Source organism: Nanorana parkeri, unplaced genomic scaffold, assembly GCF_000935625.1.
Source record: "Nanorana parkeri isolate BGI_ZX_2015 unplaced genomic scaffold, ASM93562v1 scaffold2840, whole genome shotgun sequence".
NCBI lineage: Eukaryota > Metazoa > Chordata > Amphibia > Anura > Dicroglossidae > Nanorana > Nanorana parkeri.
In genome coordinates, this window is record NW_017309108.1 from 26,726 (window position 1) to 44,353 (window position 17,628).

At 42.5% G+C, this 17,628-nt stretch overlaps 1 protein-coding gene across 1 annotated transcript in view; it reads right to left on the reverse strand.

Annotated features, from left to right (window-relative positions):
- Positions 1–17,628, reverse strand: part of LOC108802395 (baculoviral IAP repeat-containing protein 1-like) — a 45,640-nt gene that overhangs the window by 16,166 nt on the left and 11,846 nt on the right. The window contains exons 3-6 of the mRNA XM_018574255.1: positions 17,239–17,338; positions 16,549–16,630; positions 8,590–8,638; positions 4,820–6,967 (exon numbers count right to left, since the gene is read on the reverse strand). Coding sequence (XP_018429757.1) covers positions 4,820–6,967; positions 8,590–8,638; positions 16,549–16,630; positions 17,239–17,338 — 2,379 coding nt within the window. The remainder of the gene's footprint in view (positions 1–4,819; positions 6,968–8,589; positions 8,639–16,548; positions 16,631–17,238; positions 17,339–17,628) is intronic.

Consider the following 17,628-nt stretch of genomic DNA (forward strand, 5'->3'; position numbering starts at 1 on the left):
ACACTGTGTGCTGGGTGTGCCTAGGCACACTAGGCACACTGGGTGTGCCTAGGCACACTGTAATCACTCTGAGTGCAATACCGAGACCGCAACAGCAGGCGCCGTGTTTTTAATTACTGCGCTGGTGGTAGGGTTTCCACCTGCCTGGGATTCACATGGACAGTTCCGATTTTGAGTCCTGTATATGCTGTGTCTATGTTTCAGGCCAGCTGAAACCCCAACAAAAGATGTTACGAGGTCAGGTGGACAGCAGCAACCACAGGGTCCACTGGCCCTGCTCCAGGGACGGAACTACCGGCAGTGCGGCCGGTGCCGCCTCCCCGGGGCCAACGGCTGTGTGGGAGGCCCACTGAGTGGTGGTGAGGGGACATCGCGCAGTGACAAGCAGGCCGGGCGGCGAACACAACATTGGCAGCTAATAGGGCAGCCGTGGGGCTTCAGGCATGAGGACCCAGCGAGCAGCTGTTGCCTGACATTGCAGAGGGAGACCAGCGGCGCGTCTGATTGCTCGGTGAGTTTATTTTCTTTTTCACAGCTTCTCCCCCTCCCCTGCTTCCTCCAGCTGTGTGAATTGACACCAGCCAGCAGGACATTATCAGACAGAAAAAATCTTGCACCAGGGCCCTTTGTTCCTTAGGTCCGCCACTGCCCTGCTCGTATGTAGCCGCGCTTTGTGCACACTATGGGTGTGACTGGGCTCTGAAGGTTCGTATAACATTTCGAATCTCTCTCTCTCCATCCTAAACATACAATACAATTTACTGCATGTGCAATGCTACATTTATACACTCAGAGCCAGGATTGTGGGGGGAGGAAACATTGTGAGTGTTGTTTTTTTTATATCACCTTTAATGTCCCTCATGCCAAAAAAAACATGAATCTCAGCAAACAATTTCAGACACTTTGTGCTTTGGCCCATTTACCGAGTTCTGCATTATATGGCCATGAATCAGGAACACAAGATGTCGCTTCTCGCTATCTCTCCTCACTCTCTCTCCTGGCCGTCTCTCCTCGCTCTCTCCCCTGCTGTCTCTCCGGAATCTCTCTCCTGGATATCTCTCCTCTCTCTCCTGGCTGTCTCTCTTTGCTTCCCCCTGACTGTCTCTCCTTGCTCATCCTCCTGGCTGTCTCACCTGGCTGTCTCTCCTCATTCCCTCTCCTCACTCTCTCCTTTTTCTCTCCTCACTCTCTCTCCTGGTTGTCTCTCCTCACTCTCTCTCTTGGCTGTCTCTCCTCTCTCCTTTTCAGCGCTATCTCTCCTCATTATCTCCCTATCCTGGCTGTCCCTTGTCTCTCTCCACTGGCTGTCTCTTCTCGCGCTCTCTCCTGGCTGTTTCTCCTTGCTCTCTTCCCTGACTGTCATTCCTCACTTTCATTCGTCTGGCTGTCTCCCCTTGCTTATCACCCTGGCTGTCTTTACTGGCTGTCACTCCTTGTGCTCTCCCCTGGCTGTCTCTCCTCTCTCTCTCCTGGCTGCCTCTCCTCGCACACTCTCCCCTGGCTGTCTCGTTTCAAGGTCACATGTCGGCTCTAACTATGAGGATGAGTTTAAATCACTCACCTCATAGTCCTACTTTAACACTACACAACCCTCTCTTCCAGTGCTCATCAACTCTTTTCTACCTTCAACTTGTTACTTTGTTCATCACTGCCTCCATCCACTTTCTCATTCATGTCCCTGGAGATTGTCAATCATTTCAAAAACAAGATGATACAATTCCTGATGAGTTGTCCATTGTCTAGACATATCCTCTATCTAACATACCATGTCTACCACCACATTTTAATACTTTCTTCGTTTGACCATGTTACCACAGAGGGGGTTGCTAAACTTTTTTCTGATGACCACTTAACCACCTGCACCCTCGACACTGTTCCCTCACAACTTCCCCGGTCACTGTCCTGCTCTTTTCTATGCTCTCTAACCCACATCCTCATTCTCTCTTCCTCTAAAACATCCACTGGTCACTCCACCCCCCCTTGCTGGACCCCACCAGTCTGAATCTGAATAACTAACCCATATTCTTGCCCCCCCTTACCTCCAATTTCTAGAACGCTTAGTTTATAACCTTTTTATTAACCACCTTACTGACAACAACCTTCTCAATCCCTTAGTCCCTGTTCACACGTGGGCGTTTTGACGCTTAAAGCTATGCGTGACAAAACCCACAACACAAGAAATCCTATTCATTTCTATGGCCCTTGTTCACACCTGAGAGTTTTGTCACAAGCTTTAAAACCTCAAATGCTGGAAAAGGTACATGAGCTTTTTTTCGGGCAGATTACAGTGTGCATGGCTGCATAGACTTCAATAGAAGCGCATTAAAACGTGAGACACAAGCGTTTTGTACATTTCTGTCCACGTTTTTACGCGTTTGTGCACAGGTTTGCTCATTCGTCGCAATGCATTTCAATCTGCTCAATAAAATGTGTGTCTTTGTGTATGTGCGTCAAACATGTGCAAAAATGTTCAAAACTGCAAAAGGGAAAACGCACATAAAATGCACATAAAAACCTCACAGAAACACTGACGCCTAGGCGTGAATGGAGACTTACAGTCTGACTTTTGCCAGCAACACTAGACAGAAACTACTCTCCTAAAACTCAAACCTTTCTGCTGCCTTCAATGCAGTTGACCCCCAAAACTCCACTCCCTTGGCCTCCAAGACTCTGCTCTTTCCAGGTTCACCTCCTACCTATCTCAGCACACCTTCAGTGTCACCCACAACTCAGCAGTGGCGTAACAACCGGGGGGGTTGGGGGGGCGCTTGCCCCGGGCGCAGGACGGAGGGGGGGCGCCGTCACCGACCCCCGCTAAATGAAGCCCCTGGCCGCAGATGCAGTGGCTCCCTCTCTCTGCCACATGCACCCGGCTCTGCACCCCTCTCTCTGCCACATGCACTCCTCTTCATTTTATCACATTTAACACTCTGTTCCATACATTTGCTGCATCTTGGACAACCTACAAATAAGGCTTTTAAACCTAAAATCCCTATTTTACCTCCCCTCCTTTTGCCAAAGGAGTATACAAATATTAATGTATAGCGAATGTGTCTGATAGTCATGTATTATCTATAAACACTTACCAAACCTTGTGGGTTGGATTTCAGAATTATTAGACAGAAAAACAATCTTTTTCATTTTGTGCAGTCTTTGAAATTCATCTGGTAAATGATCCAAAACTTCTGGGTTTTCAGGAAGGTCAATAAATACTTCAGTCAATTCAGGAAATTTGTGAATGCCACGAATTAGTATCTCTGAAAATGCATAAAATAATAATAATATTAATAATAATAATACTTTTTTATTTAGAAGACCAAAATAAAAAATTGCTACCATACTAGGATCTAAGAAGAGAATAATTTTTCTCAAAATTTAATTAAAGCCATACAAAGGCAAATAACAACAGACGTATAATTAAAAAACAAACAAACACACACAAAGAGGCGTATCTACCACAAGGCAAAGTAGGCATTTTACCTTGGGTGGCAATTTCCATAGGGGCGGCAAAAAAATGCTGCCCCCAAACTTGTGAGGCAGAGCCTCATCTGCCATTAAGAGAAAAAAATATATAATCAATCGAATTTATCGATGAGCTCAGCCTCCTCTCTCTGACGCTAACAGAAGTGATACAGCGCGCACCTGTTACTATTTAAACAGGTGCGCACTGTATACAGCTTCTGACAGGATTAATACAACCTGTCAGAGGGGCATGGCTGCGGTGCCATTGACTTGAACGCACTGCCACACTCCCTGCCTCTCCAGAACGCAGGGAGGCGGCCAGGATGCGATACAGTGCGTTTCAGCAGCTAACCACTCTGGAACGCACTGTAACTGGTGTGAACAAGCCCAAAGCTGTCTTGCCTTGCCATTAAATACTTTTTTGTGTTTTTGTCATGCTTTTAGTGTTTTAATAAAAATGCCTTTTTTGCTTGCTACATTTAAGACGTTCATTACACAGAAATCCCCACAAAGAACACATTGTATGCACTCTGCTGCATTTCTGTAAGTCTTAGTAATGCAAGAGAGAAAAAATCCTCACTGTATTTTCTTTTAGTAGAAGGCATTTCTAACTAGTGGCGAGTCTTTGCCTCACACTCTGGTCTGGGTAATTGCCTTTGCCCCCCACCTTGTATGCACTCTAGCCCCCAATATGTGTTTGTGCTGTCAATGATCTGCTGATTTGGCAACTGGTGGCCCATCCTAAACATGCCCATGACCCAACCTGAGTCCCAACTGATAATTTTAGATACACTGATCTACAGTTGGGTTGGGACAGTAGAGTAGTGAAAATAAATAAGATGGATTGTCCATCCATATTCTATGTATAATACACTGTTCTAGTGGAGTAATGTCAACTGGACTTGCAGTATATTTAAGAAGACAGTGATGGACTTCCTATGCTCTAAATAAAGTATATCTAAAGCCAAAAGTTTTTTAAACATTTTGGATAGAATAGGGAATGGATAAAACCAGTTGTTTTGTGTCTAATTTCACTTCCTATCTTTACAGAACAGAAAGTAAGAAGAAGTCTTTCCAACAGTCCCTCATCCTCTGGGACTATGGGCGTTGTTAATTGGAGCACTGTGCAGAGGGCATGTTGGACTGCTGGAGATCCTAATTTCTGTGCTGTCAAAAAGCGGTCTGGATCTCCATCATGCTTCTGGCACAGGTAGTTTTAAGCAAGGCTGCAGTACACTAGTACATTAAAATATCCTTAATTGTAAATGCAACCTGACTGCACTAATTATACAGACACTGGATGTGTATGCAGGTTTGCAATAGTAATCATGAATAGAAGAGTGAAGGACAGCCATACCGGGATAAAAAGAACTGAGAGAGTTTCCAATCTCCAAGGATTTCAGAGAAGACATCTCAAGTACCAAATCTTGTTCTTCTGCAGTCAGATATGTGTTATTAAAGCTCAGTACCTTAATAGAACGCAATAACTGCTCAATTGCCGGGCCAATGTGCTTTACAAAATCTCCACAGTTTTTCAGAATTAGCTCAATATGATTAGACATTGAGAAAAGAACAAAGAGCTTCTGAAATTCATCTGAAGAAAAGTTGTCACTGTTGATATCGTTTGCTATCAACCTGAACGTAGGCACTTTTTGCCCCCCAAGCACCAAAAAAGGACGAATAATTGCATCATTAATTTCAATTCTTTGGGGGTAAAGTGAAAAAAATTGATTCAGGACACCCATCTTCCTATCAATCTGGCTTTTTCGTTCATGGAAACACAGATAAGTAGATGAATAGTCGCTTTCCACTGTAGGAGCTCCATATGCTGCGAATCCTTTAAATTCTGAGACATCTAGTTGTCTGAATTGTTCACCTAAGTTATACATGATAAAATCAAAAGATTTCAGTACACTAATACTTTCTGGGAATTTTTCTATGAAAGTCAGGATACTCCTTGAAGGATTAAACACAGACCTTATAGAGAAGGTGGCTGTTTTCCCAGCAAGAAATTGTATGATCACAGGAGCACACACAGGAAGACCCTGGCATGCAGAGGCTGCTTCAACAGCAAATGTCATCAGTCGATCCATGCACACTGAAGAAACACTTACTTCGATCTGTTGGCGTAGGCTCAGAATAAACTTCTCTTCTTCCACTTCAAGCTCTGGATGTTGCTTTAAATGATCTCTGTTTTCTAAATGGCAATCTAGTGACTCAGGATTGCCATACAGGCTAAATAAGAAGGATAACATCTTTACTGTTGCCACGGCAGAGATGCTACCGGCGTATTTCATGAAATAGCTGTAAGGCCCTATAAGTTTGAGGAAAGTATTTACTTGGTGAAGGTAGTAGAGACCTTTCTCCAGATCTTCTGGTGTTTCAGATTCTAATAGTTCACTCAGCCTCTTTCCTGCAAGAAATTCCTGGAATGATGAATCAAAAAACCTATAGATGGACTTAAGCCTTTGTGCTGTGAATTTGCCCAAAAGTCCATATTTTATGGCTCTGTCACTATCTACTCCAGCTGCTCTCAAGTCATTGTCTGTGAACTGAAAACGTGATTGAAAAAGACCCCTGAGGGCCAGTTCTCCGCACGACAACATTTGTGACATTACCGCTTCTGTCTCAGAAGGAAATTTAAGCATGCTGTATTTTATGGATGTTTTAAAAAGATTAATGTCACTAAATGTACTGCCGGTAGGGTTTTGATGTCGCGAAGAACAATGAGTTAGGATCATTAGAGGGGTTTGCAAAATAGTGATCAAGTTTTCACAAACCTGTAGCTTCATTGTAAATTCTTTGACATATTCAATGTCATGTGGAAATATGTTCTTTACTAAGTAAACAGTGCTGTATAGGGAGAAATTTCCAATACACATTTTAGTTCTTGCATATTGTCGCACCTTCCATGACTTGCTAGTGTTCACTGTGACTGTTAATGCCACTCGGTTCCAGGGGTTCTTCTGCATAAGATCCTCTAATGCTGTAGGAGTCGAATCCATCATGCCATAGTCATCCAGAAGGAACAACACCTTCTCCATGAAATGCTTTACAATATCACCAAATATGTCTTCAGTGAGAAATTCGGTGGATCCAATTAGCTGCTGGCAGATGATGTCACTTATAGATTGTTGCCTCTGAGTGGAAGAGAGTGAAATATAAAACACAAGGCTGAACCTGTTGAGCATAGGACATTCCCTTGAGGCCCAGAGAATGGCAATCTTCTTGAGCAGTGCCGTCTTCCCACTGCCAGCCTCTCCTTCTATCATAGTGATGTCCCTCAGCTCTGACAGGATGTCTGGTAAAATGAGTTGTCTCAGTGGCTGATTTCTGGTGTCCTTTACCACAATGGAGATATCGGCAAAAAGCACGTTCAGATCTATGGAAATAGAATCTCCGAATGGGGATACTTTATGGAAAGTGGCATCAGTGTACTTTTCAATGAGCTGCTGTTTTAACATTGTCACGTTTTCAAAAAGCAGAACCTGTCCATGTGTGGTTCCTATGGGTTAAAAAAGGCATATTAAATATTTGGATTATTTATTGAATGTATTCATTTCATCTGTTCCTACATGTTCCTATGAAGAAGCAGTTCATGGATACGGGGCTTTCATCAAACAGGAAATGAGGAGACATCTCTTCAGCAACACAGACAGAAAAAAAAAGATTTTCTTGTGGACTAGGGGAAGGCAAGAACCCGTCAGCTTTGTATTTGTCTACTTCCCTGTTGCAGATTTTTTACTCAGTTCCTGTCTGATGAAACCATTGTCACTGTGACAGTAAGTGAGGGAAAATCTCTCTAATGAAGTCCCAGATGACAGTTATAAACCTGGTTCTGATCCTTCCCCACGTTATCCAAAAAAAAAAGAAGCTAGGCATACACTTTGGTTGATATGTGTGCCAAACACTGATAAAAATAAAAATGTGATATTTTTTTTTTTAGTAGAGTAGGGGAAGACGAGAACCACCCTGTCCGATTTTTTTTTTATTTCGGTTTCAGTGTTTTTATAAAATTTTCAAGAGAAACAAATATTACCAATATAAAGCATAACAGCAGTCACAAAATATGAACTGGTGAAGTGCAACTAAGGAATGCCTAGTAACTTGAGCCAAAGGACTCCTACATTTACAGTATGAACACAATAAAAGCTATGGGTCAATATTTCTAAATCTGGAATTAGTAGTGGATAATTTTTTTCCAATGATAACATAAGTACATTATGGCAAAGTTACCATCATCAAAATAAACATCAAATCAAAAAGCTGGGGAAAAAAAGGTCCTATGTTAAAATACACAAGAAATTAATTAATAAATGAGAGTATCTATCCTCAAGACTAAACTGATTAAATAAGTATGGCCTAACAGACCCTAACAGCTAAATGTGTACAACAGGTGTTCAGGTATAAAGGCAGTACTAAGGTGAGTTATGAAAAGAGATCAACAAAGCAAGGAAAAATGTAGAGCAGGAAGAAAAGGTTGTGAAGAGGAGTACCAAATTGAGAATTGAGGCTAGAAGAAAGAAGAGAATAGAAGAAGTTTGGTGGAATAGTTTGCCGGTAAATCTGACGACCTACAGTGAAGGGTCTAGATCAGGCAATTATGTCCCCCCCCTTCCTGAGCATCATAAGGTATGTACATGATAGTAGTATCAACCCTTTTTTTGACCATTGAGTAGGGAATAAATAGTTTTTTCCAGCTGAAGGCGATATTCAATTGAGAAGGATACCAGCAGGATATAATGCATTAGAGATTGCTGGATAACCCCAACACTGTGCCATGCAAAAGTGCTGTGCAGGGGGGTTTTAGGAATGTTTTAATTAAACAACATTTTTATTAGCCTAAAAACCTTAGACCAAAAGGAAGAAGCAAATGGACAGATCCACCACGTGTGTACCCTATCACCCTTGGAAGATTTTTTTTATTTCTGCCTGTTTTCCTGATACAGATTTCCCCCTACTTACTGTTTGGTGAAACAGCAGGACAGAGATTAAGGGGAAATCTAAGTAATGATAGTAATGATGTTTGCATCTTCCCCCGCTCTTTCCAAAACTATACGAAAAATTTTTCGACTTGCCATAAACTTTAACACAAACTGGCAAATTATGTTTACCTGCCCAACTTACTTGGTAATGATAGCGTTTTGTGGTCCAGAAAATCCGTGAATGTTTCTACCTAAAAAATGCATAATATTTTTGAGAATACTATGAAATGATGATGAATTATTGCTGGAGTATAAACAGTTGGAATTTATATAATTAAGAGAAATTTAAAAAGTGATCATGGTGATTACTATTAATACTAATCATTGTTATAAGGTCATCATCTTCCATGGCATTGTACAATGTAAGAGATACATAGAAGTGTGGATAATGGAGATAATATAAAATGATCAGTGTTCTATGCCACACTCCTTACAGCCATTAGGACCAAAACTAAGAAGTAGTGTTTGTAGTGTCAACGAATTGTGCCATGCAGAGAAACCATAAATTGAAGAGAGGTTACCAGTACTCCATAAGTGTGAAATAACTCACTTGGATTTCTTCACAATGCATTACATGAAATACATAGTCCCAATGTTTCAGGACCACACAGGGTATCTTCCTCAGGGTAACATAGTGACTATGGAGTGCTGGTTACTTTTCTTCAATTTAGGGAGATAATAAAAACATTACAATGAAAAGTGCATGCAGTTGTATAACCAAAATCTATATATCAATAATAAGACACAATAAAAAGAAGAGCTCTAACCATACAAACGCAAAGTTTAGAGAGATAAGGAATACAAATTTGCTTGCACATATTTACAGAATCCCTTGGTTAAAGTGACCCTGTTGCACCTGCAAAAATAACGCATATACTTACCTTCCAATGGCCCGTTTCTTGAAAAGTTATCACTTCACTGCTCACCTCTGCAAGTATTTGACTGGTCAGATGGATGGAATGCCTGTTTACCCTCCCACCTGTTGTTGTTAATTCAACTGGCTTGTACACCCTGTAGTGACGTGTATGCCAGCATGAGAAACCACAGCGAGTAGTAGGGGAGCTTATGATTAATACATTCAGAAGTTTGTTAATATCTTATTAGGACAGTAAGCCGTGAAGTGGTGGCTTTTCAAGAAATTAGCCTCCCGAAAGGAAAGCATGTGCACCCTTCTTTTTGCAGGTATGTTTTATAATCAAGTGTTCCAGTGCTGAGAGGGCTACTTTAAAGTTCTACCAATCATCTCCAGTGAAATTTGCTGAGTTGGTAGAGAATGATCATTGCTCACAGCTCCATCTAGACATCTGGCACCACAACATCTTATGGAATTCTCCACCAATTACTGCAGTGCTGCCTCACATCTGAAAGGGATGCAAGGGATATTCCAATGAGACCAATGGGTCCTACACCTAAACCTGAAAGTAGCAGCATGAGCAAGTTCAAGTTCACTGTGTTAGATATTCACATGGATTTATCAGATTATTATGATTATTATTATTATTAGTTTTCAGGATTTATATAGCGCCAAAAGTTTGCACAGAGCTTTACAATATAAGGAAGTTACAATATAATTACAGTTACAGTTACAATACAATTACCAATAAGAAGGCTAGGAGGTCCCTGCCCGTGACAGATTTCCCAGGGTTTCTTACCCTTCCTCCTTCAGTTGGCTGCAGCATGGCTTGTTTGCAGTGTGTCTAACACTGTTTGTTCCTCTTTGACGCCCTTTTAATACGTAAACATCAATGTAGCGTCCCCCTTTCTCGGTCAGTTAAAACCCCAGTGCAGGATAACACTACCGTTGGCTCCAAAGGTGTGATCTACAGTAAAAGAACTAACGGGTCTCCCTGTATTTCCTCTGTAGCAAACCTCTATAATGGATCCACAGCACACCAGCACACCTTGAAAGCTATGGGCTACAGCAACTCCGAAATCTTCTTGTCTAGAGATAATTTCACTCACTTTGCCTCACATCTTTTTCACTCACATCAGCACTTACTGCCCTTTGTGGGGATCATTAAAGCGGTGTGCAGACTGTAGATATGATGCTAAGAACCTTTATTGTTGAACTTCAGGGAGAGAGGAGGAGGGTTAGGATCATTCAGGCAGATATAGACTCCATTACATTGCAGAGTGTGGTTACTGTTTCCATGCACAGCAGGTAAAGTACCTGACACAGCAATACTTGAGGTAGACGTTACTAGTCGCGTTAATCCTTTTCATCTGTAAGAGTCACTGGGCCACCAGCCAGGGGCATAACTAGAAATCACAGGGCCCCATAGCAAAAATTTGTAGAGGGCCCCCCAATCCGCACCCCCATCTGGTGCTTGAGCTACAGCATATATTATTATTATATAATACGAATAAATGCAGTTTGCACTAGATCACTGTCCATGAACGCAGGATACGTGCGTCCAGAGACAGTGATCTATTCAAAACTGCATTTAATCATATCACGCACATTACGTGCGGACTGCCGCTTACAGATATGGCCGCTGTCACCTGGTCATTAACTTCAGTGGGTACAGCAGCCACATCTAAGTGGGACACCTGACATTCCTGTCACAAGAATCTGTATGTTTCTGCTGCAGGAATGCCAGAACGTACTGTGTAACGAGGCCTAATTCTTTAACAGTGCCACCAATAAAGCTGGGAAATGGGATTTACAATTACACAAGGGGGGTTATAATTATAACTTAAAATACCACTGGGGTTTATCATTTGTAGCCCCACTTTCCCCGGCTTCACTGCTGTGGCAATGTTATTTAAAGTTATAATTACAGTGGCACACCACAGAAGGATTACACAGTGCAATATAACGCACTTTCCCTCATTTCTTTGGTGTGGCAGTCTAAATACAACTAAAAAAAAACAGTTACACCAGTGAAGCTGGGAAAAGTGGGGTTACAAAGTGGGTGCAGTGTTGGCAGTGTGGGTGCACAGTATGAGAAGTGTGGATGCAGAGTGGATGGGAGGTGTGGGTGCACAGAATTGATGGGCATTATGGGTGAATGCACAAAGTGGGTGGCGGTGTGGGTGGGTACACAGAGTGGGTGACAGTGTGGGTGGGTAGACAGAGTGGGTGACAGTGTGGGTGGGTACACAGAGTGGGTGGCAGTGTGGGTGGGTGAACAGAGTGGGTGGCAGTGTGGGTGGGTGCACAGAGTGGATGACAGTGTGTGTGTGTGTGCAAAGAGTGGGTGGCAGTGTGAGTGGGTGCACAGAGTGGGTGGCAGTGTGAGTGGGTGGCAGTGTGAGTAGGTGCACAGAGTGCGTGGAAGCGTAGGTGGGTGCACAGAGAGGGTGACAGTGGGCGGGTACACAGAGTGGGCAGTGTGGGTGCACAGCATCTCACCTTTCTTCCACCGGCCAATTCTAAGGTCTTGTTCACATCATATACAATGCGTTCCAGTGCGTTTAGCTGCTGGAACGCACTGTATGGCATAGCAAACTCCCCCCGATGTTCTGGTGCATGCACCATTTTTTCCCCCGGGCAGGGGGCCTGGCAGCGGTGCCATTGACTTCAATGCACTACCACACCCCTTCCCGCCCCAGCACGCACAGGTGAGTTTACTATGCGATACAGTACATTCCAGCAGCTAGCCGCACCGGAACGCACTGTATATGGTGTGAACAAAGCCGAAACTCTGCTTTCTCTATTCTACAACTTTAGGACCTGACTCCCCCCTGTCCCACCCCCCTCATTCAGTGGCCTTGGAGTGGGAAGGGCGATTTGCATATTAATGAGACACAGCATGATTTGCATATGCAAACCACAGCTCATTAATATGCAAATCCGGTAATTAGCATATGAATGAGCAGCGGCCAGTGTTAATGGCTCCTGCAGCTCTATGGATCTAAGGAGAACCGAGACTTCAGTCCCTGTCCCCCTCGACCCCCCTAACCTGTCAGCAGCCCCAGCAGCAGTGAAGATCACACACCTACTGCACTGCTTCTCCAGACGAACACAGGCAGGAGATAACTCCGCCCTCCCCGACTCTGCACGGTGACTGTGACAGGGGAGAGGATTGCAGGTGAGTGTCCTCAGGTTCCGTGCGGCGGTGCAGTGTTTGACTTGCGGCCACACAGAAATTAAGGACCCCTAAATCTCCCTCCTGCTCCCGACCGAGCCCCCTTCTGGCGCGGGCCCCATAGTTAGGTAGTTCCGCCCCTGCCTCCAGCCACAGGCTCCAGTGTAAGCACACAGCTAGTCCTCACACTTCAGGCCTAGCCATCTCAGGCAATCCATAGCAGTTTCCCCACAGGCAGGGCCCGGGGGGAGGAAGAGAGAGCTCACATTGGTCCACCCCAAGTATTTATCTCCTCTCCCAGCATGCACCACAGGCCATTAGCCTCACAGTTATTGGCTGGAGAGGGATACCTACTCATAGCAATCTCTCATTGGTTGCTCTGTTCTGTGACCAGGGTACACGCAGCAGCAGACAGATGCAAAGGATGACAGATTGTTTAGGGGAAACCAAATTAACATAAACCACAAATTAGCATCAGACTGCTTACAATCTGAAAATACTACATTTAATAGCACTCTTTCCTACAGGGTGCTACACAATCATTCTGCAACTCTGGCAAACTCTTGACAAATTCCTGTCTCAGAGTTATGATGTAACACCAGTTCACTATTTAACCATCAGCTGGTCCATTTATTAAATAATAAATCATAATTAATTAAAAAAATAACATTTAAAAATTGAATTTTTAAAACTTTTTTATTTTTCAGTCCTGTTATCCCGGATAACTGCAAACTCCTCACCTGTTTGGTGATTGTGAAAAAGCTCTTGTGAGTAAGGATCCAGTCATTTCTGTGAGCATGAAATAGGTTCTGAATTGTCTCTATCTGCAATTATTATTATTATGATGTCTGTTATGGAACTTATTATATTTAGATTCACTTTTGATACAATATTTTAGATTACCTCCAACCTTCCTGATAAAGCACAAACAGTTGTGAAACGTGTCGAAGATTGGGCCCACAGTGGATTATATGATAAATGACCAAAAAATATATTTAAAGGACAATTAAGGAGAAACAGATATACGAGTATAACGTATACGCATATGTGGGTACCATAAGGAGGTCGTTTGGTTTTAATGTGCTATTGTAACATTTTGATGTAACCAAGTTTCTAAATCATGTTATTTTTAATCAATACATTTTTATGCAAGATTACGTGTGTCTGATGGACATGATGTATGGTTTGGACACTTTAAAAACCCAATGTTTCTTTCTTGTGTTTTAGATATCATCTGGTCCATTTAGTCTCTATCCTTGCGTGGGTCAATATCTACAAAGTGCTCTGCTGTTGTCTCTGTTCTCTTTGTTTGACCCTGGCTCTGGCTGACTGATCTCCTGGTTCCTGACTCCAGTTGTGGTTTCCTTTCATTCTTCTCTCAGTGTTCGCTGACCTGGTTCGGCTGACTACCCACTTTGGCATCTGACCTCTGGCTTGGCATTGACAATGTCCTGGATTTCCTGTATTGTTTTTTGCTATTTTTGTTCATTGTTATTTTCAGTAAGCTCCTTTTATTTTTAACCTTTACTCTAGTTTCTGTCTGGTTCCCTAACAAGCTTACAATATAAAAAATAACTAATGAACAACCAAGGGAAACCCCCTTAATGTGTTTTTTTCATACAACTTATGATTTTTGTAATGTCTATAAGTCTACAATAAGTATACACTGGAATGACTGCTTAGAAAGACAGTCCCAGAACCCTGCTGCTCGGCATCTCCATGCGACATAAATAGTAACGGACACTGTTTTAGGTTTAGTGCTCATTTGAAGAGAATCTGTCCAACGCAAGAAACGTATGTGAGAAACCTTTGCACATGATGCACACCTTCTTTAACTGTATAAATCCATCTTTTTATTCTCCGTCATATGCTGAATTTCCTCTTCTTTCCACTGATATACCTATAATGATATTGTACTCTGAGGTCTAATACCATATTAGATCAAAACTATTCTGTAGCCAGGGTTCTATCACTTCCCAGCTTACAGTGTAAAGTGGAGGGCTATGTGCTCCCCTTCTTTTTACCCAGGCCAGGAGATGGGGAACAGTGAAGTTTGTATGTCCCAGAATGCACCTGTTACATGACATGACTTCTGCTGGACAATACGATACAAGTTTTTCACCTTCTTGTACCAGCCAGGAAACACTGCATCTATTTCGAGAAAGAAGGTTCACTCTAATCACGTTAATTTGACTTCTCTCTAATTCCCTGCAGCAGCCATTGAATGGGATGTTGAATGGCAAGGCACTTCCTAAAGTGTGTGCTCTATACCTTCTCCTTTGTCTGCTTAATGTATTACCAATAACATTCAAGCTGCCAAGGCAGGTTTGAATCTGGTAGCTCTAAGAAAACTCTCAATGCAGACACTTCACATCAGGCTTTCTGTATGAGGAAAATAAGCAAGCAGCCTGCAGAGGATGTGTCTTGTAATAACTTTCCTGCATCAAGAAATGGGGTTCTTAGATCATGAGATTATGAGAATGGGTGCATCACAGCAATGCCTAGATTAAAAAATAGTAAAGTACTAAAGTATGTTTCCTGACGCCAATCCATGGCAGCATACAATGGGTATGGCTAAGGTGCCTTTCGTGTGAGTATTTTGCTGTCACCAGTGGTTCCCCAGCGTTGTTAGTGTTTAAAATGTAACTTATGGAATTGGTGCTTCATTTCAGGCCTATTCTGCCTGTTATTCAGTAATCTTTTTCATGGTCTGTATAGAGCATTGTGTTAGTGACAAGAGCCTGTTGTGCTATAACCATGAGCACATAAGTATGTGGCTTCTAGGTTTTAAGCATGGCTGTTAGTGTCTAGCAGGTTCTGACAGGTGCTGTTTAATCACATCATTATGTTCAGTTTCTCTGTGATAGCAAAGGTTGGATCATATGTTCAATTACCAAATGGCATGACCTCCTTCCCCAAGAGACCAGCTACATTCTATAAGGTGAGGGTCAGGTATGTATGAAGATAAAAGTGAGTGTGCAAATGCATGGGCCTAATGAATTGTAAATCTTTTCAGGCCTATTGGCAGCACTGTTCCTCAGAGTGCATATGCAGGGGTTAATGGATTGTAACTCTCTCCAGCCCTTTGCCATCACTGCTTCTCAGAGTGAACTTCTGGATTGTCTCCAGTACTGCTTCCCAAAGACAGGAAGATGCTCAATTTGGGATGAAAAGTCCTCTTCAAGCTGTGATAAAGCTGCTACACATGCAAGATCCTGCTATTGGAATGCAGCTAGCGGATTGGATCACAAGGATGGTACAACCTTTAAGCAGCGCTTGGCCTGCAATCACCTGGCAGGATGCTGTGCCGGGTTCCCCCTGCAGGGGGCAGCAGGGAATAAAGAGGCAGAAAGGTACAGGTCTGAAGCCTTAAACAGAGTGATATACTTCATGAACTGTCACTAGCCCAGTCAAGCAGCTGCATCCACAAGTTCCCCCTCTAACCCTATGGCTGTCAGCTATAGAGTTTTGCCCTGGCGCACCCATAGGCCAGTAAGGGCACTTACTTGCCAGGGCAGTCTACACTTGGCGTAAGAACACACGCGGACCTTTTGGTTGGCAATAAGGGGCATGGTAGTTCCTGAATGAATTTACATCAGCAGTGACAATGGCTTTCGCATTGAGTACTTGTTACGAGAATGGTGGCCTTGGGAGGCGGGCTTTAATTTATAGTATAACTGGTCCTGTGATTGGCTGGGGGGCGGAGCCATACCCATTGTATGCTGCCATGTATTGGCGTCAGGAAAGGAAAATTACCGATAGGTAAGTATACAATTTTCCGTATTTTCGCCTAGTGAAAAAAAGCTGTCTATAAATTGGCACAAATATCACAAGAAAAAAATTTGCTTTTAAATAAAGCCGATGGAGGCCCCAAGTAATTCTGACTGTGCTAAGGGACCATCATCACAGCCCAGATTTAACCTCAAGGTTTCCAGGTATAACATTGGGCTGTACCTGTATGTCCTCAATAATTCTAGCACTCTAAATTTACAGAAGAGTGGTAAAATGACTGTAAATTAAGCACATATTACAATTCTGTGAAAACAATGCTTTCAACATCAAATAGTTACCATCATTCCATTATATCTCAGCTCATTTTGAATATATTGCTGAATGTCTTCTTGAGATATTTTGCTCTTCACAAATGTACACCTTTAAAAAAAAAAATGTGGATTTATTAGTTGTAGACATTGTGTATTCAATTTGAATTTCTGACTCCATTTTTTAAATAACCCAGTGACAACAAAATTAAAGTGATGCTAAACTCTGGATTTAAATCTTAAAAATGCAATCAAGTACCTGAACTATTACTAAAAATTTATCTTGTTTGTGCATCACTCAGCTGTAGATCCTCAAATCATTTCTGAATTGGCGCTGGTCCTTCCCTACTGGAGAGTGGCTCCTTCTGTTCCCCATGGTCCCTGTGTTGTAAAGTAGCCACCACTCCAAGCTCGCTCCCGTGATGGACTATGATGTCATGATTATTTGAATCATTTGTATTGATGGATGGTAGTCCATCATGGGAGCGAGCTTGGAGCAGTGGCTACTTTACAACATACACAGGGACAATGGGGAACAAAAGTAGCCACCCTCTAGAAGAAAGGACAGTGTCAGCACCAATACAGAGATAATTGGAGGATCTACACCCGAGTGATGCACAAATAAGATACCTTTTTGGTTATAGTTATGGTACTTGAATGCATTTTTAAGATTTAACTTCTAGGTTTACTGTCACTTAAATTTAAACTGCATAAACTCACTCAGGAAACCACTTTGCATGTTCTTTCCAGGGCTCATCGTCGTCTTCCCAAATTTCTAAGCAACCTCCACAAGAGAAGCACTGGACCATGTCTCTTATTCCTGAAATAGAGGGGAGTATCAGCTTATACCATTTTGTTTTCAAGCAATACAAAAGCGCAGAAAGAAATACTTTGTAAGACATGTATTGTTAAGCAAATTAGGTTGTCTTGTACTGAACAATTAACTGCACATCAGAGACTGACTTGTTATATGTTATTATCGCTGCCCACCTCCATACTTTTTGTATGAGTTGATCTAAAGCTTTAACTGTCACTCACAAACCATCTTGATCAGTGAGCTGTTTCTGATCCCAAACTCTCAGGTTTTAAGGCAAAAGAAATGCTTTTTGA